Source organism: Geosmithia morbida (genome assembly GCF_012550715.1).
Source record: "Geosmithia morbida isolate 1262 chromosome Unknown scaffold_1, whole genome shotgun sequence".
In the NCBI taxonomy this organism is placed as follows: Eukaryota; Fungi; Ascomycota; class Sordariomycetes; order Hypocreales; family Bionectriaceae; genus Geosmithia; species Geosmithia morbida.
Window position 1 is genome coordinate 476,504 of NW_023336188.1, and position 25,340 is coordinate 501,843.

The 25,340-nt window shown below is 53.9% G+C and overlaps 8 protein-coding genes across 8 annotated transcripts; 3 read left to right on the forward strand and 5 right to left on the reverse strand.

Annotated features, from left to right (window-relative positions):
- Positions 1-707: 707 nt before the first annotated feature.
- Positions 708-3,443, reverse strand: GMORB2_0907 (next to BRCA1 1 protein; the record flags this gene model as incomplete). Its single annotated transcript, XM_035462891.1, has 2 exons — positions 708-3,257; positions 3,360-3,443. 2 exons carry the CDS (start codon positions 3,441-3,443, stop codon positions 708-710), a joined length of 2,634 nt encoding a protein of 877 aa, XP_035324315.1.
- A 2,882-nt stretch (positions 3,444-6,325) lies between these two features.
- On the reverse strand, positions 6,326-8,542 carry GMORB2_0908 (CASC3/Barentsz eIF4AIII binding; the record flags this gene model as incomplete). The annotated part of the gene is made up of 1 exon (XM_035462892.1): positions 6,326-8,542. The coding sequence occupies one exon, from the start codon at positions 8,540-8,542 to the stop codon at positions 6,326-6,328; it is 2,217 nt and encodes a 738-aa protein (XP_035324316.1).
- A 2,990-nt stretch (positions 8,543-11,532) lies between these two features.
- Positions 11,533-12,087, forward strand: GMORB2_0909 (uncharacterized protein; the record flags this gene model as incomplete). Its single annotated transcript, XM_035462893.1, has 1 exon — positions 11,533-12,087. One exon carries the CDS (start codon positions 11,533-11,535, stop codon positions 12,085-12,087), a length of 555 nt encoding a protein of 184 aa, XP_035324317.1.
- Positions 12,088-12,437: 350 nt separating this feature from the next.
- Positions 12,438-15,010, reverse strand: GMORB2_0910 (transketolase; the record flags this gene model as incomplete). The annotated part of the gene is made up of 6 exons (XM_035462894.1): positions 12,438-12,548; positions 12,621-14,270; positions 14,354-14,438; positions 14,542-14,637; positions 14,715-14,761; positions 14,957-15,010. Coding segments are annotated over 6 exons (2,043 nt in total), but the record flags the coding sequence as incomplete, so codon positions are not given.
- A 2,785-nt stretch (positions 15,011-17,795) lies between these two features.
- Positions 17,796-18,845, forward strand: GMORB2_0911 (25S rRNA (uracil2843-N3)-methyltransferase; the record flags this gene model as incomplete). The annotated part of the gene is made up of 1 exon (XM_035462895.1): positions 17,796-18,845. The coding sequence occupies one exon, from the start codon at positions 17,796-17,798 to the stop codon at positions 18,843-18,845; it is 1,050 nt and encodes a 349-aa protein (XP_035324319.1).
- Positions 18,846-18,974: 129 nt separating this feature from the next.
- GMORB2_0912 (uncharacterized protein) lies at positions 18,975-21,996 on the reverse strand (the record flags this gene model as incomplete). The annotated part of the gene is made up of 3 exons (XM_035462896.1): positions 18,975-19,827; positions 19,893-21,732; positions 21,792-21,996. The coding sequence occupies 3 exons, from the start codon at positions 21,994-21,996 to the stop codon at positions 18,975-18,977; spliced, it is 2,898 nt and encodes a 965-aa protein (XP_035324320.1).
- A 978-nt stretch (positions 21,997-22,974) lies between these two features.
- Positions 22,975-23,556, reverse strand: GMORB2_0913 (U4/U6 small nuclear ribonucleoprotein SNU13; the record flags this gene model as incomplete). The annotated part of the gene is made up of 4 exons (XM_035462897.1): positions 22,975-23,130; positions 23,190-23,329; positions 23,399-23,461; positions 23,541-23,556. 4 exons carry the CDS (start codon positions 23,554-23,556, stop codon positions 22,975-22,977), a joined length of 375 nt encoding a protein of 124 aa, XP_035324321.1.
- Positions 23,557-24,121: 565 nt separating this feature from the next.
- Positions 24,122-25,083, forward strand: GMORB2_0914 (V-type H+-transporting ATPase 16kDa proteolipid subunit; the record flags this gene model as incomplete). Its single annotated transcript, XM_035462898.1, has 5 exons — positions 24,122-24,138; positions 24,303-24,315; positions 24,484-24,613; positions 24,682-24,942; positions 25,016-25,083. The coding sequence occupies 5 exons, from the start codon at positions 24,122-24,124 to the stop codon at positions 25,081-25,083; spliced, it is 489 nt and encodes a 162-aa protein (XP_035324322.1).
- Positions 25,084-25,340: the final 257 nt, after the last annotated feature.

The following is a 25,340-nucleotide window of genomic DNA, read 5'->3' on the forward strand; positions in this document are numbered from 1 at the left end:
GCAGCATCACTACGAGTGTTATACCGTTTCTTTTCCCCTCGCCCTTCTCCGTGCCCATCGAGTGATATCACGCAACTTGTTACTCGCACAGAACTTAGAGATACTCGGCATATTCACGGTCAAGTGTTCGGCATAGGATAAGCGGTACAACATGACCTTTGTATGCATCAAAGTTCTCGAGCCTGCAACGCCCATTCGCCACATCACCAAATATGGTCTAGTCAACTGCGGGCACTCTGCAACCGGAAGCTGTTCGGCACACGTAACATGCACCATCAGCACGAATAGCAGAGGGTAGCATGAAGTCTTCGGAAAGGTCAAAAGGCACAGAAAAAATAAAAGCTCCATTCGTGCAGAAAATAACGAGTGTTCCCTGGTTTCCCTTACAAATTTCCTAATTGCTGTCCCATGTATCCGTCCTGTAGTGCGTGTGCATGTTTGCTAAATCAAATGCCAGTTATTTGTTATTCAGGCATTATTAGGACATGTGCGTAACCACCCCAAGACACCTAAGAAATGAAGAAAGAAGCGCGAAGAGAAGACAAGAACAAAGTAAAGAAATGACAAGTACCAGAAAAGAGCCGCACTGTTTTTTTTCTTCCTATTTTTGTTGCGTTTTCCCTTTTTTTTTTTCGTTGGTTTTTTTTCGTTGTTGTGTAATTAGTTTTGACAAGTCTTTTCACCACAAAGAGATGTTGACGTCGTGCCTAGAAGCGCATGTTCTTACGCTGCTCCTCGAGGAACTCCTCGTCTGAGGCATCGAGGATATCGTACTCCTCATCGGTGAGGAAGTCGCCATCCGACACATCCCACTCGTAGTCCTGGCTGGAAGACCCGGAGCCGTCGCCCGCAGTCGACTTAGCTTCGGACTCTTCGGCTGTCTTGTTGTCCTCCTCGTGAACACTAGCCATGGGAGACTCTGTCTCGAGCTTGGGGAAGATCATGCGGCTCGAAGCCAGCTCAGGCTCCTCCTCCTTCACCTCCTGAGTCTCCGCCTTCTTCTCCTCTACCGCGGGGGAGGGCATCTTGGGCGAGGAAGGTCCACCAACTGATCGGACATTGACGTCACACCAGAGGCGGTCGCCGAATTTGGTACCGTCCGGCGTCGTGGCGCGCCAGTAGGAGACAGCCTTTCCAGGACGCGGCGGGGCGCGGAGCCTCACGGTGAACGAGAACTGCTCTCCGGGCTGGATCTTGACATTGCACGTATTGGACTCGGACGCCTCGAGCAGCTCGGCGGTACGGGCCGGGCGGCTGGAGTCGACATGGCCCATATAGTCACCACCGACAAACCTGACCGAGCACCCGGCAGGCCAGGCCGTCTCGCCAGTGTTGCGGAGCTCCCAGGTCTGCAGGAACTCTTGCTTGATGGGTATAATGGTGCCGTCGGGCACCGAGTCGCGCACAAAGGAAGCGAGAAGACCGTCTGTACCGACAACGGGGGCCTCCGCAGCGGCCGGCTTCGCGGTCTCCTTCTGCGGCTCTTCCTTCTCGATCTTGGCCTCCTGCTTCTCCGTCAGAGAGCTGACGGAGGGCTGCGGCTTGGTGTCGACCACGGTCTGAGGTCTGTTGAACGAGAGGGCGTTGGCCGACATGGCCGGGCAGCTTGGACGGTCACCCATGGGCGGCATCGCCTGGCCGTCGGCCTCCTCGCCATAAGTAGTCACGCTGATCTGGCGGATAGGCGTGCGGATCTTGATCAGAGGGTGGCTTTCGTTGTGGTCGTTGGACGGGTGAGCCTCGCAAGCAGCGCAGAGGTCGAAATCGGGGCAGACGGCACACTTGTACCGCACACCCTGGATGTAGGCAGGGTAAGATGAGGTGGACTGAGAGCACAGAAGGCCATCACACATAACGCCCACGTGGACGCTGTTGTTCTTCGCGCGAGAGGGGCTGACGGGCTCGTAGATGGGGACGAAGCGGTGGCCGGGGTGGATACTTTCGGACCTGGATGCGCACTCCTCGCAGTGGTCCCAGTCGGGGCAGTCTAGGCACTTGTGGCGGATGCCGGTTATGAACTTGTCGCACTGGTCGCAGATGGCGTGGTGCAGACGGTTGCGGCCGGGAGCCAGCTTGGAGGTGATGTGGACGGCATTGACGGAGCCGGGCACCAGCGGGTAGAAGGCGTGCTTGGGGTGGTGTCCTTCGACTTCCTTGGGGAAGCAGTTGACGCAGAGGTCAAAGTCCTCGCAGACGTCGCAGTGGAGGAACTTGGACTCGGCGAGTTCTTGGACGCAGCCGTTGCAAGTACGGGACCGGGCCTTATCGGCCACGGACTCCCGTGGCATGATGGGCAACCGGGAGTAAAGTTCGTCGGGCTGGGACATGGAGAAGAAGGGCATGGGGGCGGACCTATTCTCAAATGCTTGCAGACGGAGCCTGAGGTCGGCCAGCTTATCCACCTCGGTGGGCTCGGAGGCTTCGGCCTCGGCCTTGAACTTGGGGCAAACCCTCTCGGTGGTGCTGGTGACGATCTGGCCGTCGACCTTGTTCCTCTTAATCAGCCAGTGCTGGCTGTCAGAGCAGGAGCGGCCTTTGTCGACGCAGGCCTGGCACAGGTCGAAGTCGCCGTCCTCGCAGGTGGAGCAGTGGTAGTGGACATCGGTCGTGGTCATCCGGCAGAGGTTGCAGCAGATGGCGAAGTTGGCAGAAGGCTCATCTGCGGAAGCAGCGACAGCGTCTGCAGCGACGGCGGTGGTTGTGACGGCGGGGGCTGGGGCCGGGGCCGGGGCCGGGGCCCTAGTGTCGGGGGTTTCAGTGTCCAAGCTAGGGTCGCCCATGTTGGCAAGGCGAGCGTGGAGCTCCTCCCTGAGATTGGACGCCTCGGCAATCCTGGCAGCTTCGGCGAGAACAGATGACTCATAGGTCTTTGACACGAGGGAAGCCCTACGGGCGGGGAGATCCCTGTGGAAAGGGGGGGTCTGGGTGACCTGGGAGGGCGTGGCGTTTTCGTCGCTCGAGGTGGTCATGGCCTCCTCGGGCTGGGCTTGGGGCTGGGGTGAGGGGGGCTGCTTCTCACCAGAATCAGAAGACTCCTGGAGATGCTCTTCGTTGAGAGGAATCGAAGCGGAAGACTCGTTCTCGTCAGGGTTGAGAGTCACACGCAGTTTAAGCTTGGACTTGGCCTTGGCCGCCCTGTATAGCTGTTTATATACGGATGTGTTTTTGGGGTCGAGGATGATGTAGGTACCAGCCGAGTCAGAGTATCTCTCGATGGTGACGGCAGAGTTATCGGGGATCACGAGGAAGGCTCGCAGCTAGGAAGAGGATATCAATCAGTATGATGCTAGTCGCACGACTATGACGAAATCCGATTGCCATGGCACATTGCAGGCGGTAAAGACTAAGGAGAAACGTACCTGCTCCTCAAGAACGCCAACGCAAGTATCACGCAGAGGCATCTTGGCCCTCCTGGTAGTCCCACCATAAATCACCTTGACCATGATGAGGGAGTCAAGGGACATATGGTTATTGTTAAACGCCATGGTGACCGTGACTCTGCGAGACGGCGGGTCAAAAAGCGGGTTTCAACAATTACAATAGAGTAGGGGGGGAGGGGAGGGGGGAGTTTCGAACGTAAAAAAAAAGAGGTTTGTTATTCCAGCCCCCAAGCTGGAAGGGAGTATGTTGGGGAAAAGGAAAACACTACCTATGCGTAGCAAAAAGAAAAAGAAAAGGTTGGAAAAAGATGTGCAGTTGGGATGGTGATGTGGATGGATGGATGAGTTTTGGGGGAGAAGGAACACAGATGAAGGACACATGAGGGTTGGGGGGGGGGGGGGGGGGGGGGAAGATGAAGGAAAGAGTGAAGGGTCTCTAATCTCACAGCGGCGGTGACGGAATGACGAGCGGAGGAGAATGGGTCAGCTTTCCAAGTGTGGAGATAAAAGGGACGGGACTGGCAGGTGGCCTAAGGCAGCCTTTGACAGGGCCGCGCGCACTGGGGGGTGGCCTAGGCTGGATGGAGCCTGGGAAGACGAAGACGTACACCAAGGTTTTGTTTCTTTCACTCTGGTAGTCCGATTAAATGAGGCGAGTGGCGTGTGCGATGATGATTGGAGCAGATTTGAAGAGGCAAGAGATCAGATATTGAAATTAAATTTTATAAATCCAACAAGAAGATGATGGAAGGTTGAGGAGGATGTGTCGAGTGTTTCGCCTCACTACGAGTACGAGTGGCTTCGGTCACGACTCACAGGCTGGGGGTGGGCGGCCTTGGCCTGAGGTGGGTCCCATCTTTACCTACTCCGTCGCACTACTGGTACTTTTATTGGTATTATATATCCGGTATTAGCGGTATATGTACAGATCACTGTGTTATGTACTAGTTTATGTACGATTCATAGTAATATCATCAGTGGATTAATACTGGTATGGTAGGCTGTAGCTCCAAGATATCAGAGTGGTTCTGCTCTTAGTGCTATATCACAGCAGTACATATATTACGGCGTAATACTATTACTCCTCATGCGGGTGTAGTTACCGAGTCAAGGCTAACAAGGAGTAATAGAAGGCCGATCACGTCAGACTTTCAGCAAACTCGGAGTAGTTGCTTTAATCCCATCGCCGGATATGGTCAATCAATATCCATTGCTCACCGTCACTTCCCACACTTTCTCTCCAATTATTACCTGTAGAGATGTATAATAATGGCCTATAAATAATACCTGTACGAGTACTCGTACTCCCTCCCCTCCCCCTCCCCCTTCCCCCCCTCCCCCCATCTATAATACATACATACGACACCTCTCTTCTGCCTGCCCTGTCCTGCCTTTCCGGTGAGATGAGGGGAAAGTCGGATCCGTTCGTCACTTGGCCGTCGCCACCAGGACAAGTTCAATATTACTCCCGTGACAAAAAAAAAAGAAAAGAAAAGAAAAGAAAGAAAGAAAGAAATCAATGCACTTTTTCTTGTCACCAACCACAAAAGAATACTCGTACAGTCATGTGGGCACCCTGTCCTGCCTTGTCCTGCCTGGGCTCACTCTCAACCCCCCTCACACCTCGTTATCACCAAGGCCGCGCAGTGTGACATCCGAAACCTGTTGCTACGCTCTCACAGAGCTTATATCTTTACTATCAGTACCACCACTCGTACATTGTAGACCCTCGTCGTGGAAGAACAGCATATGATGGGCGCCGCCCTCACCTCGCCGACTCTGTATCACGCACACGCCTCATGCTCACTACCTCTTATGGGGTGAGTACCAGTAGTATGGAAAGTCCCGTCTCGATCACAGGCTGAAGAATACGAGGAGAAAATACTAGAATATATCCCCCGACCCCCGGGTCCTCGTACTCGCAAAGATAACGTTGACTTTCCCGGTGGCGGCAACTTCTTACACATCTCCCTGCTAGCCAGAGCTCAGCTCTCAACATCGTACTACGTCTAACGGAATTTTTCCTGCCTTGCCTCCTCAAACGGCTCGTTCACATGTGCAAGGCGTTACGACCAACGCAATCAACTGTCAAATGCCTCAAACATGTCATCACGGCCTTCACCAAAATCAAAACTCTGCAACATACGGGAGAGAGAAAAGGGAAACATCATACTCCGCTCCATTGCGCCTTGCCCAATACTACTGCTATCAAAAAAAAATATAAAGGAAAATATGAAGAAAGCATGCTCCTAATGTAAAAATAAATAAACAGAAGAGAGAGAATACCCTTTCGACGCCACTGCCATGGACAAAACAGCTCCATAACAAAAACTTACAACCAGAATAGTGAAAAGGAGGACTAAAAAAGATAGTAGGGGTGGAAAGTAAAAGAGAGAAGAAGAGACAGATAAAGAAACAGAAAAAAGAACATGCGGTTTTGGAAACAGACAGTGTTGGAAAGCAGCTTTCCAGATGATCCAAACAACATCTCGCTGCCAACCCCGCCAATATTATGACAAGCAAGAAGAAAAACAGACGATAAGCAAACAACAACAGAGAAACGAAGAAAGAGAAGAATAGAAAGAAGAAAACCGATGTTCGCTCTTTCCTTTTTTTTTCGTGACCAGATAATATATATATAATATATAACCGCTTCGAGCAGGGGGTGACAAACCAAAAACAGAAGCCATTTTCCAAGAACTCCTCCCTTTTTGTATGTTTCCAACAGTTCGTGGGCTTGATTTTGGTTTTGGTTTTGGTTTTGGTTTTGGTTTTGGTTTTGGGGGGGGGGGGGGGGGGGGGGGGGGGGGGGATCGCTGTGATTAAGAAGAGATAGAAGAGAGAGAGTTACTAGACAATGCCAGAAACTTTGGAGTCGGGGAGAGGAGCACCACTTGTCGAGACCAAGGCAAACAGCCGGTAAAGCAACGGTAATTCTCATCAGGTTACTGTGGATAGTAGACCATTCCTGGAACGCCCCCCTGTGCGTAGTAGTACCCGTCTGGGCTGGGCGTCACCATGCCTCCCATTCCCATAACCCCGGGTTGCTGGGGGTAGCCCTGCGGGGGAGGGTAAGGCTGGTACGAATTCACCGGCGGCAGCTGCGCTGGGTCGTAGTAGTACACCATGCCATTCACCTCCTGGGCTACCAGGTTGCTACCGCTGCTGCCGCCTGCCCCGGACGGACCCTGGGGCTGGCCGACTTGCTGCTGAGCACCGTGTGCTCCGGGCGGGACAAACGTAGGCGCAGGGCCTGCAGGTGGCACGCCCGGAGTGGAGTATCCGGCGGCACCGGGAGGGGGGTAGTAGTAGCCCGCAGGGGCCTGGGGTTGCGGCTGCGGTTGGGGCTGATGGTATCCAGGACCGTAGTAAGGCTGAGGCTGCTGAGGCTGCCCGAAGGCGTGGGGCTGGAAAGGTGCAGCGTGGATGGCGCGCTCGGGGATGTGGGACAACGGCGTCCCCGACGATGGCTGCGACAGGTGTGACGGATTCCTAGCGTGGACGGGGTTCTTATAGCCGTTGGCCACCGGCGCCGGCACTTGCTGATGGAAGGCCTGCTGGAACTGCGGTGGGCCCTGCGCCATAGCAGGGGACTCTATATCTGCAACGGAGATGTTCTTCTGAGGGCGCGGCTGGTGCATGGGGAGGTCGCCGGAACGGTTCTCGCGGAAGTGAGGCTTCTGGTGCATAGGCTGGGGTTGGGGCTGGAACTGATAGTCGTGGGGACCAGCGGAGAACCCCGGAACATCTTGGCCGGGATACTGGTCAGGCATCATGACAGCGCCAGGTCCTATCGACTCCGGACCGACGGATGGCGGCAGACGAACGACAGGCCTGGGGTGGTCAGGCGGGGCCGCCGACCGCGACATGACGGAATCGGTTGGCGAGAACATCATGTCCCGCTCGTGGGCAATCGACGATCTCCTGCTCACGCCAACGCTGGGCGAGTACATGCTCCCGTAGAAGCTACCACCAAAGACGCTGGTCCTGCGTGACATGCCGCCGACGGAACCGAGTCCTGAACGGGGCTTGCCACGGGTGCGTTGCTGGTTGGGGCGCATGGCACGTGGGATGAAGATGAAGGATCGGTCTATCGCCGGGTAGATGTAGCGGGGAGGTCTGTCGGGAAGGGAGATGCGGACGGGCTTGTCACGACGAAGAGGGGGGCGGTGGTCGGGGAGCTTGGTGTACTGCTTGACCGGGACTCCCATCTTGACGATGGCGGCCTTCATGTGCGGCAGGAAGACGCGGACCTGCACATTGGCAATGTGCTTCTCAGCCGAGAGGCTGCGGTTGATGGGGGAGGGGTTCGGCTCGCGAGTCGGGATGAAGCCGGTACCGTTGGGTGGCCCTTCGCTCGTAGGACCCTGACGAGACCGTCGGGCAGAAGGTCCAGCGACGGCCTCGTGCATGTCATGAGTCCAGGGAACACTGGTTGTAGGGTCACCGGGGCGATGCATCTGGTTCATGGGAGGTATGTGCCCTCCACCAAAGCCGCCACCGCCACCGCCACGCCCACCTCGTCCACGGCCTCTGCCAAATGGTCGGAAGCCATTAGCCGCCGGACCGGCATGTCGGTGGTCGTGCATGAAGAAGGATCCACGGTTGGGCACAAAGGCTGGGTCCTCGTCCCGACGGCGGCGGTAGTTGTCGTGCTCGTCACGGCGCTTGCTCTCTGGGGGTTCGACCGGGTCCCGGACGGCAGCGGATGCCGAGCTGACGACGACGGGGGCGGTCGGTGACTTGACAGATTTGGACGTTACCGCAGGCCGTGATGGTGGCTCGTCAATTTCGAGCTCCTGCGCTCGTGCGGGCTGATCTTTGATGGACAGTCCGTGCAGCATCATATCCGTATCGGACACGGCCTTGTTTTTGTCGGCGGTATGCTGGGTCGAGGCTTTGCGGGTGGCATCCGATGTAGGGGATGCAGCGGTAGCGGGAGGTGCGCCGTTTGTCGTCTTCTTGACACTGGGCGCGGTGGGAGATGCTTCATCGACGTTGCTGGTATCGCTATCGTTGCCAGCGCCGTGGTCATCGGTGGCGATGGATCCATCGGTCAGCGAGTCGTCCTCGAGGTCGAGGGCCTCGGCACCGGTGTCATCCTCGCCTTCATCCTCGACGCGGCGGCGGTGACCAATCTTTCTGCGACGGGGTGCAGCCATAGTCGAGGGTGGTGTGCGCGTGTGTACGGCGTGATAACGATGTTGGTCCGAGCGGGGAGTTTTTGCGTTTACAGAGCTCAGCTAATGAGAGATCTGCAGATGACCTGGGGTAGAGAGAAAGAGAGGTGTGAGGACCGATAGTTCCTGACGGTGGAAGGAAAGGAAAAAGAAGGCAATTTGGCTGGTGATGGACGGCAAAAAAAAAAGGGTAGGAATTACCAATGTCTGTGACCCAACCCACCCTGCGGTGCCAGCACAACAGCTGGAGGGAGGCGTTCAGGCCACTCTGCACGCTTCTCCGAGGCTCTGGCCTAGAAGCAGAGCAGAAGTAGCAGTAGCAACAGCAGAAAGCAGGTGACCAAGATTCCCAACGCAGCCGAGAGAAAAAAGGAAGAAAGAAAAGAAAAGAAAAGAAAAGAGGAAGGGAACAAAAAGAAAGATATCCGGCTCACAGGAGGACGACGAGGGGGGGGCGGATCAGTAGAGACCGGGAAAAGGAAGGAAGGAGGAGAGGGGGGGGGGGCAGAAGGAAGGAGGTCGGTTAGATGGGATGGACGAGGGAGGAAAGGGCCCGAAGAGAAGAGGGCGAGGGTCGATGATGATGAACTCTCAAACTGTACTCGCAGGTATTAGTGATTCGGGCCCCCAGAAAAAAAAAAAGTGTCGGGTCTCCCGGGGGAACAATTAAGAGGTGCTAGACGGCCACTGCTCATACTCTGTAGACAGCTATCAATACAGTGGTGTGTGAGTGCTTGTAGTGTTCTATCGGCATTAGGACCCGCTACTACTAGGACATGAATAATATGGAGCTGCTGGCGGGGAGCTTATGGAGAGCTGCCCGCTTACCATGCCAACGCCAACAGGCCATCACCACTGAAGTGCGCCAGCTCACCGTTCAGCGCTCTTCGCACCATGTAATAATCACAATACGGAGTAGACGGGAAAGGTGGGTCTGGAACTCCGTCTTCCCCCTTCTATGACTTGGCCGGAAAGCTCATTGATATGGACTAGTCGAGTAGCGAGTAGTATTATCGAAATGACAAATCCAGAGTTCTAACCTGCTTTACAACGGTTGTCTCGCTATAGGCGAGTATACGGGTGAATTCTATCAGGATTACATGTTCCACTGTGCTGGTGCTGGACAGGTATGAACACGGTAGAATTTCGACACCTTAACGACAACTCTTACCCTACAGACGATGACCGAGAAACAACTTGGGTTGCTTCGATAAGGTATCCATGCATCACCCGTGATGTAGAAACAAGCTGTTCCAGATGGTCTATTCCGTGATTCCATGTGACTGTGGTGTCTAGGCGCGAGCACGTCTGCTTACAGCAACTCTCACCAAGCGCTAGTCACAGTAGCAATAGTATCACTACTAAGTATTATCCATTATCAAATATACATATTATCTAGTCACCTCAGTCCTTGACATCACAAGAATACATCCAACCAGCAGTCCAACATCAATCTTAAGTTATCCCAATGGGAGCTGCTGCCCCATCACCATGCATCTTCCCCTCTCCCGCCCCTCCTCTGAACCTTTCCCCCTTCCCTTCCCACTCGGAGCTTTCCTTTTGATTCTTCCCTGTTCTGTGCGTACCTTGTGCCTTGATCTTGAAAAACCAACAATCAAGAAGGAACGATATCGGCCAGAAAGAGACGAGAGAGAAAAAAAAAGGAAAAAAAGGAAGACAGAATATTAGTAGTATTGACACATGTCTTGGGGCGCTGATCGATCGGCACTGCCATGGAATATCCCGACATCTGTGTCGTGCCTTAGTTTCTTTCATCCTCAGTAATACAACACCCCGGTCAAACGGCCTTTCTCCATCTGGCTCTCTCCCAAGCCATGACGACACACTCGGCAAGCGGGGGAAGGGAAAAAAAAAGAGAAACAAAACACGACCAAGAGTCCGAGATCTGCTCTTACGCTTTTTCATCCCACCTGATCCCACCTGTAGAGCAGAGAGCAGTAGAAGATAAAAAACTCTCTCGTATTATCTGATGGATACCCGAGAATGCTCGTTAGATGACGAGCTCCTGATTCTTCTTCATTCCTTCCTTATTCCCATTCACGCCTCCCACCTCCTGTCACCTCGGACGTCGGAGAGACGCTAATGCTCATCACCCCATAACGACATGGTATTACCACTCGTACGAGCACGCGGTGCAACGACAATCACGTAGTACGCCATCTTTTCTTCCTCCTTTCATCCATGATTCATCATACCGCCTAAAATAAAGCAGTAAGTACATGATAAAGCTCAGTCCCCTGCCTGCCAACGCTTTCCGCAGTTTTATGTGGGGGTCAGTTCGAGCCAAAGCGCAAAGCAAGCGAGCGGGGTGCGCGCCGCGCCGCGTAGTCATGTAAAAAAAGGTATGTACCTAAACCCCAACCCCAACCCCCCCCTCGGTGTGGTGTTCGGCAGACATGGCTATAATACTAAAATGTACATTACATTGGTTAGATAGGAGCGGGACTCGTTCGAACACCAACAAAAGGGATACCGTTCATAACAATAACCAAGCAGGGGGGGCTGAAAAGGAGGGGAAAGGGGGGGTTGGGTTGTTGATATGCAGTAGCACCTGTCTCGTGAACAGCAAGTGAAAGAAAGCGAAAAAACCAGCCTTGTGCCGCCGTCAAGTTGAATAAAAGCCCCGCGCACTCTTTTTCTTTCACTTTTTTCTTTTCTTTTCCCGCATTCCCCCCTCTCCCTTTTGTTCCCGTTGTTCTTTCTTCATTCTCCATTCTTCATTTCTGCTCTCTCTCTAAGACTGCTTCTTGAAACCTAAGGAGCATCTCTTTCAGCCCATTTGCATCGCTACTATACATATATAAACCTTGCCCATCAGCCCCTCCCCGACACCGGAGGACCGGCCTTCACTCCCCCATGGTCTTTGAGAAGCTCCAAAGAAATCACCAGAGATACCAGACAGAAAAAGGAGGGGGGAAAAGAGCAGGGGAGAAGCAAGAACAAAAACGAGGATGTCTTCCCTACCATCTCAACACCCAACTCTATCCCTCCACCTAACCGACTCAGCCCTGACACCTCTGATAACCTCCTCCTCCTCCCCAACCCACCTCGACTCACTCACCTCCCTGGCCTCCACAGCCTTGACATCTCACACCGCCGCATCCCGCGTCAACCTGGGCTGCCCCCAGAGGATAATGGTTGAGTACCCCGACCACGGCGCCGTCGTCCTGCAGTCGTACATCGACCCTCACCAACACCACGCCCACGACCACCACAACCAGCCCTCATCTTCCTCCTCCTCTAGATCTGCCAGCTCTATCGTCGGCGCTGCCCGCCCCTCCTCCGCCTTCGCCGCTGCTACCACTGCCACGCCCGCGCTAAGGTCATACACCACTCCCGACCCGGATGATGCTCCCCCCCGGCTTGTCAGCGTCGTCGTGGCCGGCTCTGCCGATCAGGCCCGCGAGGCCCGCCGGGCTGCTGCCAGGTTGGAGAGGCTCGGCCGCGATTTCCAGAGGGAGTGGGCTACAGAGTCTTTGACTGAGACTACTACACAACCTTGGTGAGACCCCGGCTGTCATCCTCTCTATTTTACGAGTTACGCGGGGCTATTCTTCTGAATACGAATGCATGGTTACGAAGTACAAAAGATCACGTTGTCTTAAGCGTCATACCCTCTTCTTCCTCCTCCTCCTCCTCCTTATTCTTCTTGTTCGTATTTTCTTCTCATTTTCAACCCAATTATGGCATAGTCTTAGCATGAGCGAGTCTTAACAGTACTAGCATACTTGACAATAATGCAATCGTCAAGAAACTAGTTTTGAATTCATTGAAACTTCCTGTCAAACAATTTGTGATATCTAATTCCTTATTTTCCCTTAAATTACCTTTAATCCCTTTCCTTTCCCGCTTACAGAATCTGCTGGAAGGCACGGTTGAGAGGAGAGCGAATGTTGGGGACGTCCTTCCAGAAGTCGACGGTGGCGACGGCACGCTTGGAGATACCCTCAGGGGTGAACTCGAACTTCTGCAAGGGTTGTTAGAATCTGTTGTCACCGAATGAGGGAGGGAGAGGAGGAGAGAAACTTGCCTTGTAGACATCCTTGTAGGCACCAGAGGCACCGAAGCGGTTGATGCCGAACTGCTCGTGAGTGTAGCGCTCCCAGCCCATGGTGCTCATGACTTCGACCGACAGGGAGGGGATGCCATCGGGCAGGACCGAAAGGCGGTACTCCTTGCTCTGGAGGTCAAAGACCTCGAAGCAGGGAATCGAGACGAGACGGGCCGTGATGTTGTGCTTCTCCTTGAGGTACTGAGCGGCCTCAACGCAGATGCCCACCTCGGAACCGGTCGACACGATAGTGATATCGGCCTTCTCGGCCTCCTGGAGGACGTAGCCACCCTTGCGAGCCTTCTCGATGGTGGAGCCGTGGAGCTGGGGAAGGTTCTGGCGGGAGAGAGCAATGATGCTGGGGGTGTTCTTGGAGGTGATGGCGACGTAGTAGGCAGCGCTGGTCTCGTTGCCGTCGGCGGGGCGCCAGACCATGGTGTTGGGGAGGGCACGGAAGTGGCTGAGAGTCTCAATAGGCTGGTGGGTAGGACCATCCTCGCCGAGACCGATGGAGTCGTGGGTGGCGACCCAGATGTTACGGACCTGAGAAAGGGCCGATAGACGAACGGCACCGGCAGCGTACGAGACGAAGTTGAGGAAGGTACCACCGTAGGGGATCAGGGTGCCATAGGCGGCCAGACCGTTCATGATGGCACCCATGGCGTGCTCACGGACACCGTAGCGGATGTAGCGGCCGCTGTAGTCGCCGAGGCCGGTGGACTTGGGCTGGAAGTCGACGGCGTCGTTCCAGCGGGTCAGGTTGGAGCCCGTCAGGTCAGCAGATCCACCGATCAGCTCGGGGAGAACCGACTGGATCTTGCTGAGGACGGTCTCGGAGAGCTTGCGTGAGGCAATGGCAGGGTCCGAGGTGGTGTAAACGGGCAGGCTCTTCTCCCAGCCCTCGGGAAGCTCGCCCTTGAGACGGCGGGCGAGGTCAGCGTGCTCCTTGGGATAGCTCTCGGCGTACTTGGCGAAGAGCTTGTTCCACTCCTCTTCGGCGGCGGCACCCTCGGAAGAGTGCTTGCCGTAGAAGTCGTAGACGTCCTTGGGGACGGCAAAAGACTCCTCGGGGTTGAAGCCGAACTTCTCCTTGACCTGCTTAATGTCGTCGGCCTTGAGGGGCGAGCCGTGGACACCGTGGGTGCCCTGCTTGAGGGAGCCGAAGCCGATGGTGGTCTTGAGCTGGATCAGTGTGGGCTTGTCCTTGACGGACTGGGCCTCCTTGATGGCGGCGTGCATGGCCTCGAGGTCGTCGTCACCGCGGCTGACGGAAACGACGTGCCAGCCGTAGGCCTCGTAGCGCTTGACGACATCCTCGGTGAAGGCGGAGTTGGTGCTACCGTCAATAGAGATACCGTTGTCGTCCCAGACGGCGATGAGGTTGCCGAGTTGAAGGTGGCCAGCCAGAGACGAGGCCTCGCCAGAGACACCCTCCATTAGGCAGCCATCACCGAGGAAGGCATAGGTGTAGTTGTTGACCAGGTCGAAACCGGGCTTGTTGAAGGTAGCAGCAGTGTGGGCCTGGGCTATGGCAAGACCAACGGCGTTAGAGATACCCTGACCCAGAGGGCCAGTGGTGACTTCGACACCGGCGGTGTCGTGGGCCTCGGGGTGACCCGGGGTGGCGCTGTCGATGCTCTATTACATGGTGATGTTAATATCAGGTCTGACTGGTGACTGCCGACCAGAGCGGCGACAAAACTGCCCAAGAAGGTACTTACACGGAAGGCCTTGATGTCATCCAAAGACAGAGGGTAGCCGTAGAGGTGGAGAAGGGCATACTGGAGCATGCAGCCGTGGCCGTTGCTAGAGGGGCGACATCGGTCAGCGGAACTCTCGGCTCGGATCGCTGTGCTCCGAAGCTGGTGGGAGGGGAAGAGTTCAAGGAGAAAAAAGAAGAGCAACTCACGAGAGGACGAAACGGTCACGGTTCAGCCAGTTGGGGTTCTTGGGGTTGAACCTCATGAAGTTCTGGAAAAGGACGTGGGCAATGGGAGCCAATCCCCTATTTGTATCTGTCAGGAATATGCGATTCTACGGCGGGCGCGGGGTTCAGAAGAGGAGAGAGGGGAAAAAACTCACATGGGAGCACCGGGGTGTCCCGAGTTGCTGGCGAAGGTAGCATCAACCTAAAATGTATATGTCAGTTATGATGATATTCTCTGAATGATTTCGTGTGTATTTCTCTTCGTCGACGGGTGAAGCAGAAAGCAGAAGACAGACGCGACAGACGATGAGGCGTTTTGGCGGGGTAGACAGAAAATGACGTTGAAGGAGGGGCAGCTCCGGATTAAGGAGCTAAAAGAAGGGGAGAGAAAACTTACCGCGAGAATGCGGATGGTGTTGATGGCCAGCTTGTCAATGTCTCCGTAGCCCATGATTGCGGTATTTGAAGGTATTGACTTGGGGAAAAGAGGTTGAGCTGTTCAGGAAGAGGGTGAAGTGTGTTTGAAGGAAGAGAGTAGAGGGAAAGGGATGGAGGAGGGGAGGAGAGAATATGAAGACGGAGACGGGCGGGGGGCTTCGTTTGTTTGGGCGGCAGGTACGGATACTGCTACTGGTCTTGTAGTGATCTTACTCGTTGGAGGGGGAGGGGGAGGGGCAAAGGTCTTGGGTGCTAGGGAAATGGACAGCAATGCTCCGTACCAGGCATACAGACGGCGTCTAATACTCCGTACAGGTTACAGGCCGTTACAGGTTACGAGTAGTAATGCTATCGAGTTGAGTGTACATGCCGTGGTTGGTAATAATACTAGTCCTGGTAGTAGACCTGTACACGTAATGTTGTATCAACTTCTCTCCCTCTCTCTCCCTCTCGCGGGTCGTGTAGCATCCGCCGTAGTGATGGCGCCTCTTCTTCTACAGCATCTCTCGTCCACCGCGAGAAGGAAATCAGATTACGCCTCTGGCCGCCCATAGGGAAGGACATGAGCGTATCATCACTACAGACATGGCAATGTAACCTACTATATGACACGATGCAGATGGTCTCAGTAATATATCTGCCTCGATGCTTGGCTGCCAGGGTTAGAGGACTGTCGAGTGTCGACACACCACTTCATATACGTTATTACCCCCCAGCCTTCTCGGGAAGAGGCGGTAATCATAATAAGCTCTACAGGTGCAGAGGGAACCTCTGGATGCCTAACAAGTTTGTGTCAGTACACACGGAGCAGAGTATTCCAGGCCAAATGGTACATCTGGGTAAGTTTAGCTGGAATGGAAATCCCTGCTCAGTCCCTCTTTTTTTTCTGTCTGCCCCTCCTTACCACCAGGAAGGTTCCCCTCGCCCCTCGTTCGCGCGCCACTACGAGGAAATACGGAGTAGCAGAGGATGCAAAAAAAAAACTCTCTTCGCGCCGCACCACCATAAGAGTCTCCATGAATTTATCATGCCATCACTTCCATACTGTCTCTATGATTCACCTGGATTTGGTCATATCCGTCAGAGTCTTACTTTACGACACATGCTATGGCGATAATGGTGTCAGTACGACTACCTCCAGGTACGATGACGTCGACCTTGAGTAATGTGTATTGTAATTCAAAGGTGGGGCAATTCCATCCATTGCTGTCCTGCCCCTCGTTCCGGAGCTCATGCTGCATCTGCTGTTACAAGCTGCTAATAGTGCGGGATATTTGTCTGTAATATGTGCATCATGCGTCCTACGCCAATTATAAAACCGGCTCGTACGGATTCCCCAGCCGTCTTTGCAGTTGCTGGTGGTGGTAGTCGTGACCATGTCGATTTCGCGTGGCGGATCGTAACACCCCGACATACAATGAGTAGATACCATCACCACCAACCACGCGGGGGGGGGGGGGGGGGGGGGGGGGGGGGGGGGGGGCGGCCAACGCGCCTATGGAGGATATGACTCGTACTTTTACGACTTGAGTTGATAAATCGCCCCATGGGTGAGGTGCTTAGCGGGAACCGTGCAATCGATACATGTATTATTAATATATTGATATACAGACTATTATGTCACAGCTGCAGTCTCTTCCTCGCGTCTCAACACGGCAAGATCAGCTCATATTCATATAATACGTACGTGGGGTCTTACGTTCTGGGTTTGTATAATAATACTATGCTCTCACTGCTACTAGCATTATGATAGCAATAGCAATTCTTTGAATTTCAGGTATTATGTTTGCCTTGATGTACAGATGAACCAATGCTGGAAAATGGAAAAATGTCATTTTCCCACTGATGATCTCATATGGAGGGCTCATCTGGGTTTCCATCTTCTGCTGACATGTGCGTTGACCATACCGCTTCCCCCCGCAGTGCGTCGTACTATCAACGGCCATGTTCCTTCAAAGAAGAGAACCGAAGTTCATCGTAAATAGAAGCAAAGGATCTATCAGCAACAGCATTAGGATTAGGCTCAGATACACCTATTCCGTTGGCTGACACCATGGGAACCAAGCCTTCACATTTTCAGATTCCGCCATTAACTTTCATCCAATCAACAGGTCGCGTGGCCCAATGGCAAGGCGTCTGACTACGAATCAGAAGATTGTGGGTTCGATCCCCACCGTGACCTATTCTTTTTGCATTCCTTTGCTTTAACATCCTATATCTGTTCTGTGGTTTTTTTTTTCGACTTCCTTCTTGTTAAGACATCGTTGATATATCGACAAAATTGACGCCTGGATGATGTGGCGGGCTGACGCCTTCCAATCTCCATATGTACTGTAGTCTTGATGCACATGAACATAGGAAGGTGCATCAAGGTAGGCAGCAGCAGTATGATACGCTCCTGCCTCCCTTCAATTATACAACGTATTCCAGTTGATTCAAACACCATCATCTTCCATATTCCACCTACATTGGGTATCTAAAGACGGGACAGTGTTTCGTTCATGTAAACGGACTAATAGAGGTGGTTGTAATATTTCCTGGCTTAAAAGAGATACTTCATACTTCCAACCTATCCGCACATGACTAAGAACCGACAATAGAGCTACTACGACTGATTCTATATCACTTGAGAAATTTCACATAAACCCTCCTGAACTTCATATCATCATACATTGAGGGTTATATACAAGAAGAAAAAAACCCAATACTGATGGTGTTGGTAACCAAACTATCCCTCCACCTTACCAAACGATTCAAAGGAAATATTAAAAAAAGCTTGCACCGCGGGGTAGTTTATCATGGTAAAAAAATCATCAGGAAAAAAGGCGACGACGACGACACAGAAGGTCGCCGCCACCGTCACTACGCCGCCAGTATCACCCGAAGTTCAAGGCGACCCTAAACACCAGCAGCGCCTCCTAGATATCTTCTCCGAAGCCTTCTACTCCGTCCTGTCGGCCGACACCTTCCCCACCCTCATCCAGGAGATCAAACAGGCCCTCTTCAACCGGGACTTTTCCACGGCCTTTGGCAGGGAGGACTACCTCGAAGCCTACGCTGCTCGATGGAGCCCTACGCGCGCTCTGTGCTATTCCCATGTCCTGCGGGGGCTGGAGAGTCATCTGTCGCCCATTACCACCGCCGCCGCCGGCAGTGATAAAGGCCGCAGCAATCTACAAGTCGTCTCGATAGGCGGCTGCGCAGCCGAGCACGTGGCCGTGGCGTCGTACGTGAGCCAGTGCTCCCTGGAAGGCGGGCACATCACGCTGGTCGACTCGGCGCCTTGGTCACAGGTCGCTTCGCTGATGCATGCGCGGCTCACCATGCCGCCCGAGCTATCTAGGTACGCCTCCGCCTCGGCAAAGGCGTCGAACTGCGCGTTTATCGAGCCCGAGCGCCTTTCCATGAGCTTCGTGCAGAAGGATGTCCTGTCCCTGGACGGCCGGACTGTGGCCGACTTGCTGAGGCTGGGGCCGGGGGAGGGTAGGGATCCGCTCCTGGTCACGCTATTCTTTACCCTGAACGAGCTGTACACGGATGGTGGCATAGGCAAGACGACGAGTTTCCTTACCAGTCTGGGGCGCAGTCTGCCAAACGGGAGCCTGCTTCTCGTCCTGGATAGCCCGGGGAGCTACTCCGAGACGGCGCTGGGCAAAGAGAAGAAGCGGTACCCCATGCACTGGCTGCTGGACCACACGCTCCTCAAGGCCGATGATGCCAGTGTCAAGTGGGAGAAGCTGAAGTCCAACGACTCCAAATGGTTCCGTCTACCGGATACTCTGAGATATCCCATGCAGCTGGAGAATATGCGCTACCAAATGCACCTCTATAAGCTAGAAAGATGTTGAATGGGTCCCCTCTTTCCGCTCGATATATATCAAAAAAATAAGTATCGAAAGAAGAAGAAGAAAGAGAAACAAATAGAGAACAAGAAAAACAAACTCCAATATCCGTACTGGAAGCGCAGACTTTTATGCTCATGCCCATACTAGCTTCTTTATAGAATGCCCCAGCTGCTCCAGCAACCCTGTATTCCGCCTTGCTTCCTCCAGAGAGATAATGTCACTCCTCTCTATGATGCTGCTCTCCTTCTCGTCGCGCCTGGACACCCGACACTCGAGAACCAGGCGCTCCATCTCAGCGCATATATTGGATGCCTGCTGCTCCTCCGTCTGCTGCTGCGATGCGCCGCCGATGGCCACGGTAGACGAGTCTACATATGGCACCTTGAACGCGAGCCTGCACAAGGGGGGCTCTTTATTAACGCCCCCGAAAAGACCATCAATCAGGCTCATTGGGCGCGCCCCGTCGCCGGGCTCGGGTGCCAGGTCATCCCGGCTCGAAAGTGTGCGCGTGTTGGTCCTCGTGATGTCGCTCTTGCCGGGCTGGTACGTCACGACGAACCCGACATTCTTGGATGGGTCGGCCTGCGAAGTCGAAATGGTCGACGTTATGTATGTTCCCACCCTTATACCCGTAATGTTGGCCAGGTTGACCCTCTCGAAGGATGACACTTTGTCCATATTCCAGTCGAATCGGCAGAGGTACACCGCTGCGTCCGTCAGGAGGAGCACCACTTCCTCCATGGGGAGAGTCTTGATGGTGTTGGACACGTTGGGTGTGAGCAGGGCCCACCCTCCGTGGAATTCTTCATCCTCATCGGCCACGACGCGCTTCTGGCACAGTTCAACGGCCTGCTCGCGCATCTTGGTCATGGAGATGGCCGGGTCTTTGTTCTTCATGTCGGCCTCGAATTCTTCGAATACCTTGTCGTTGACGTTCCCCAGCAGGAAATCTATGGCTGTTTGGCTGAAGTAGTCATTTACCATTCTAGTGTTGCAGTCAGTAACATAGACGGTAACGGGGCTTAAGATCGTGAGAGTAAGAGATCGTACCCGCTGTAGAATCGTGCAAGGGACAGACCGAGGTCGTTCAATGCACCCCGGTAGTCTCGTTTCTTGGTCCTGGTGTAGTCGCCCTTCATGGCTGCCGTGGATGCATACTGCTTGGATATAGCGTCGCCATTGTCCGCCCATAGCGTATTGAACCAGATACTTTGCTGGTCCACCTGGGCACTCATGTCGAACCCGTCTTCCTTGAGCTGCAAGTCGAGCATATGGCGGGCAAAGGAGCTCTGGCAGACATTCGTACGGTCCAGGCAGTCCATGCAGTTTGTGCGGATGATGCCCTTCTGCCTCTCCACCACTTTCCCGTCCCGTACCCTCGCGCTTCCCAGATGCTCGATCTGATCTCTCAGACGGGACAGAAGGAGGTTGACATTCTCAAACTTCATTCCGCGACAGGCGCGGTGGAAGTCAAACCACTCGAATGACAGGGGTCCGGGGGATTGTTGCGACGGTCCAACCTCGCTTTGCTCGCTCGTCAGCCGGTTTAGGTAGTCGACCGTGTGCTCGTACCGCGTGCCAATGGCGGCCTCGACGCCATGCTTCTCAACCAGATTGACGATTTGGATCTCCCCATACGTCCTCCGTAACCTGTCGAAGTGCTTCCGGCATGCTTGTCGGTTGGTCTCCTCGGAGTGCTGCAGAACCGGCACCGGCTTGAGGGAGTACGGCGTCTGGGAAAAGAAGAGCGGTATGCTACCCCTGACCTGGAGGTAGGATCGCGTCTGGGGGGAGCTGACTTGGCTTTCCGTGGGGGACAGGAGCTGCTCCGTCTCGACCATGTTGGCTACTGAGCCGTCTTGGTTCACGCCGCGGCGGAGGTAGCGCAGACCAGCCCTCTGGGTGGACCGGCGAGAGATGAGGGTGATGGTATAGCTCTTCTCCGAGTCCCGGCGCCTAACGTCACCGTCGTCATCGGCTTCAGGGCTGGTGCTACCAACGGGAGCGGGCGATTGTAGATTACTTAGCTCCACCGACTCTACTCCCAAGTCGTCAACCTGCGGGGGGTTGCTGTCTACAATGAAGGAGCGTTGTCCCACGAAGCCCTGCAGAAGTGGGAGGGATACGGACTCGTGGCCCGCGTTCAAGAAGGGCAGCATGAGGTTTCGGTTCCAGAAGAAGACGTCGTCGACCTGGGAATAAAGAGGAATCTCAGGGTTCAGGGGGAATTCAGTCCTCCTCGCCAGGCTGCGTGTTAAGTCGAAGTCGTACGCGAAGTAGAAGCTTCTTGATGAGCCAAAGTACACCTGGACCATCTGGAGGAGTTTTGGGATCAGGTTGGTGACTTCCTCCGGTGAGGCTGCGGGTGCCAGGCTCTCAGAAGGTGGCAGTGTGCTCATCTCTGGTGTCTTGATAGGCGACGGGGTGGGAGACATGGTGGGTGAGTTGCTAATACCCAGAGGCGGCTTCTTGCCCACAGTCCAGCCATTGCGACTAAACCAGCTCTGCGCGAACCCACCGTAGCTTCCTCTCCTATTGAAAACATCTTGAGCCACGCGCATCTCAGGCGAGCGAGGTTCGTTCTTGAGGCCATCGTCGAAGGTGAGAACGACGGCATCATCGACGTCATCATCGGCATCGCTGCTCCGTGGATCCACGCCGTCGTCATCATCGCTACTGTCATCATCATCGCCCACCCCATCGTCTGAGGCTACAGGTCCAGACAATGACTGCTGTGTTTTGCGAATGGATTCCTGTGCCTCAGCCTTTGACGCACATGGTGTCAAGGCCACATCTGTGACAACATAAATAGGCGACCCATCCACCTGCGCAACCTGCTGTCGCCGCGTGATACTGACCAAGTAACTAAGCTTGGAGACAGTTATGAGCCCTGCGGCACACTTAGTAACACAGCACAGACGTATAGATGGGAAAGGGTTGACGGCTCACCTATAATGCCAAAGGCCTCAAACGACGAGTCGTCGTCATCCGAGTAGTATTCGGGTGTCTGGCCAGGCGAAGCCAAGGACACGACGTCACTACCATACTTTATGCACAGGGTCTGAAACGGCCTCTGTCCCTTTGCAGAGCGAGGTTGGATGACCAGGCCGTCGGTGGCCGTGCAAATGACGACCTTGCGGGCAAGTCCGGGCATCATGCAAATGCGGGAGGGAAGGGGACGGTCCGCATATAATGCCCGTAGCCGGTGCTAATGGGACCAAATTGTGCCTGCGTCTTTATATGATGATGTGTGCGCGCCCGTGTGCACCTGTGATTTTTTTTTATCCTTCGCAGAGAGAGAGAAATATGGTGGGTGAAATGGATTGTGTCACAAGTTCGGTTGCGCGCATGCGTCGCTGTAGGAATAATATAGTGTGTGAATGACCTTTGACGTATGAGAGACATTTTAGGCCTATAGTAATTTTTGTCCGAGGGGACTGGATCTGGGGCTCCTGTTCTTATCTGATCGAATCACGTCACTGTGCGTGGAGGCTACGGGCCATCGGTGCTCAAACGGAAGAATCTATTGCCTCTTTTTTTCTTTTCTTTCTCGCTTAAGAATCTGATCCTTTTTTTCTTGATTAGACTATTTTGGTTCGGTGATGTTGCCTTTGTCGGTTTTTAAAGCTTATTGGCAACATATCCATGTTCAACGACGACCCCCCGCGAAGGCCACCCCCGACATTTGCACTCACATAGCGAGCACGATGGAATCAATGGTAGCTAGGCCGTGAACACCAAGTGTTTTACTGCATATGCAGCTGCATTGAGTCCGGCTTTGGGTATTCTTTCTGATGCCTGGCAAATTGCAGTCACTCTTTGATGGCCATATTTTCATGGAATAGCGCCCCCAATTCGCCGGCACTATTGAACATTTTCACAAGAGACAGGACAGGACTGATGGTGCATAGACAGGAGAATTGCATCGTTGAATTTCCATATGAATTACATATCACGGGGGCTCTGAGCTTCTCGATTCATTATCATGTATATTCCACGACTTGAACATCCGCGGCAAGCTACCGGTACCTCGCAACAAAGGCCTCCGCCGTTGTATCGTCGACCCTCGATGTGTTCCTAGCACCTATTCGCCCAATCCGTTTCTCCGTGCAGTGTGAGATGTGAGTCCGTCTTAGATGGCGAGGCGCTCAACCTTGTCGCGCATGGCGCGGATCTGGCCAGCCAGCTCACTGGCGTCGTTGCTGGTGATACTGGCGGCAATGACGGGCCGGCTAACACCGCAGGCACGGCCGAGGTGCATCTTGCTACTGACGTAGACATATGGAACCTGAAGGCATTGACTAGTTAGCACAATCGCCCCAAATCCTGGATAGGCATATAACTTACGTTCTTGTCCTCGCACAGGAGGGGAATGTGCAGCAGAATGGCAAGAGGCTGGGTGTCGGCAGCGAGGATGACGACCTCAGAAACACCACGGTTCAGCGTCTTGGTGGCCTCGTTGGCACCCTTCTTGAGCTGGCGGGCGTCTGTAAAACGATCGGGTTAGAACTTTCGGTCGAGTGTCGGCAGGGGAGGAGGGGAAGGGAGAATCATACGAGTGGCAGACTGAACAAGGTCCAAAATCTCCTGCTCCAACTTAGCATCGGCCAGGGGCCAGGCTATCAAGAAAAAAAATTAGCGCGATATGTTCTCAATAACGCTTGCTTGCTTGTGAGCGTAGTGAACAAGTAGTCGTACCAGCAGATTCAGACATCTTGAGTAGATTGTTCAGATAGTCAAGAGCCCCGAGAGGGTATTCAGTGTTGTATTCCGTACGGACAGGTTAGAATGACAGGGTTCCTTGCGTTGGCTCGCCCTGAAGGGTTCGGTCGTGATGACTTCGGTGGTGAGGAAAGAAAAAAGTTGGTTGACTATCACAAGAAAAAAAAAACCCTCCAAACAAATATTATCAAATCCTAGTAAGAGGCGAACTTTACTGTGTGGGGCATCTGAGAGCGCTGACTGTCTTAACCCATTTTCGGCAGTGGAGACTGGGAAAATTACTTTATCCTTCTTCCGCGTCTTATGTAACCCACCCCTGCCACGGTGCCGCAGGCAGAGCCTTCCAGCCAGCTCTCCCCCCCAAAGTTTGGCCGCCAATCTTGGAACCGTGACTTGAACACGCAAACCTCGCCCAGACCATCCACCGGCATCGAAAGCTCATCAACCGAGACCACCTTCGCCAAACGTCTTGTAGCTCTCCCTAAGCCGACAAGCAGATCTCGCTTCCTACATATTTTTTCTTCTCTCTTTCGATCAGCCATCTCAACACCGCCACCATGGTCTCCGAATACTGGTACGTCAGCGCGCCTCCCTATCCTACGGTCGCCCAGGTGTCCCAGGAGCGTTTTTCTATCAGAGAACCTTGTTGCCATCTCAGAAACGCTTTACGGTTCCCATCGCGTTCCTTGTCGTTTGGCTATCTTCCGGATTTTGAGCTAACAATGCCTTCTCTCACAGCCCCGTCTACTCGGTTAGTTCTCCTTAACTACCGCACCCACATCCCTGCCTCTCTCCCGACCGACGTCACCCTCATGCGCCCCTTTTAGCTATGGCCGCCGTCGGCGCGGCGACGGATGGAGCTTTTCCCGTCATCGAATCCTGTCTTGCTTAGTGCTGCTAACAAATAATGAACAAATAGCCCTTCTTCGGTGCTATGGGCTGCACCTGCGCCATTGTCTTCACCTGCTTTGGTGCCGCGTACGGTACTGCCAAGTCTGGTGTTGGTATCTCTGCTATGGGTGTCCTCCGCCCTGACCTGATCGTCAAGAGTGCGTTGCATTATACCCAATTGGCAACACATCGGTCCGAACATGCTTGCTAACTCGACAATCTACAGACATTGTTCCCGTCATTATGGCTGGTATCATTGGTATCTACGGTCTTGTCGTCTCGGTCCTTATCTCCGACGGCCTGAAGCAGGACCTGCCCCTCTACACCGGATTCATCCAATTCGGTGCTGGTCTGTCGGTCGGTCTCGCCGGTCTCGCTGCCGGTTTCGCCATTGGCATCGTTGGTGATGCAGGTGTCCGTGGTACCGCTCAACAGCCTCGTCTCTTCGTTGGCATGATCCTTATTCTCATTTTTGCCGAAGTCCTGGGTACGTCTTACCTTCTAACACCCGTCTTTTGGACGCCGATTTGTACAGAGTCGGGCAAACTAACGCATCGCAGGTCTCTACGGTCTGATTGTCGCTCTGCTCATGAACTCCAAGGCGACTCTCAACGCCAGCTGCGACTAGGCTTCCGGCTAAGACCTACCAATTGATGACTGGGCTAAGGCCACGGCTTAGTAAGGGCCGTCACGACTCCCGCGAAACTTTGGTTATTTTCGGGCTTCCATCATCATGACAATGACTTTTTTATTTATAACTTTCCCAGGCGGCAGGGGAAGTGTGTGTGCGAAGAGTAGTAGTCACTTTTTTCGACCTGGCCTGGCAGGACTTTTTTGTTTTCCAAAACAGTCGTCGCCGTCCCGCATAATCAAGGGCTATTCTCG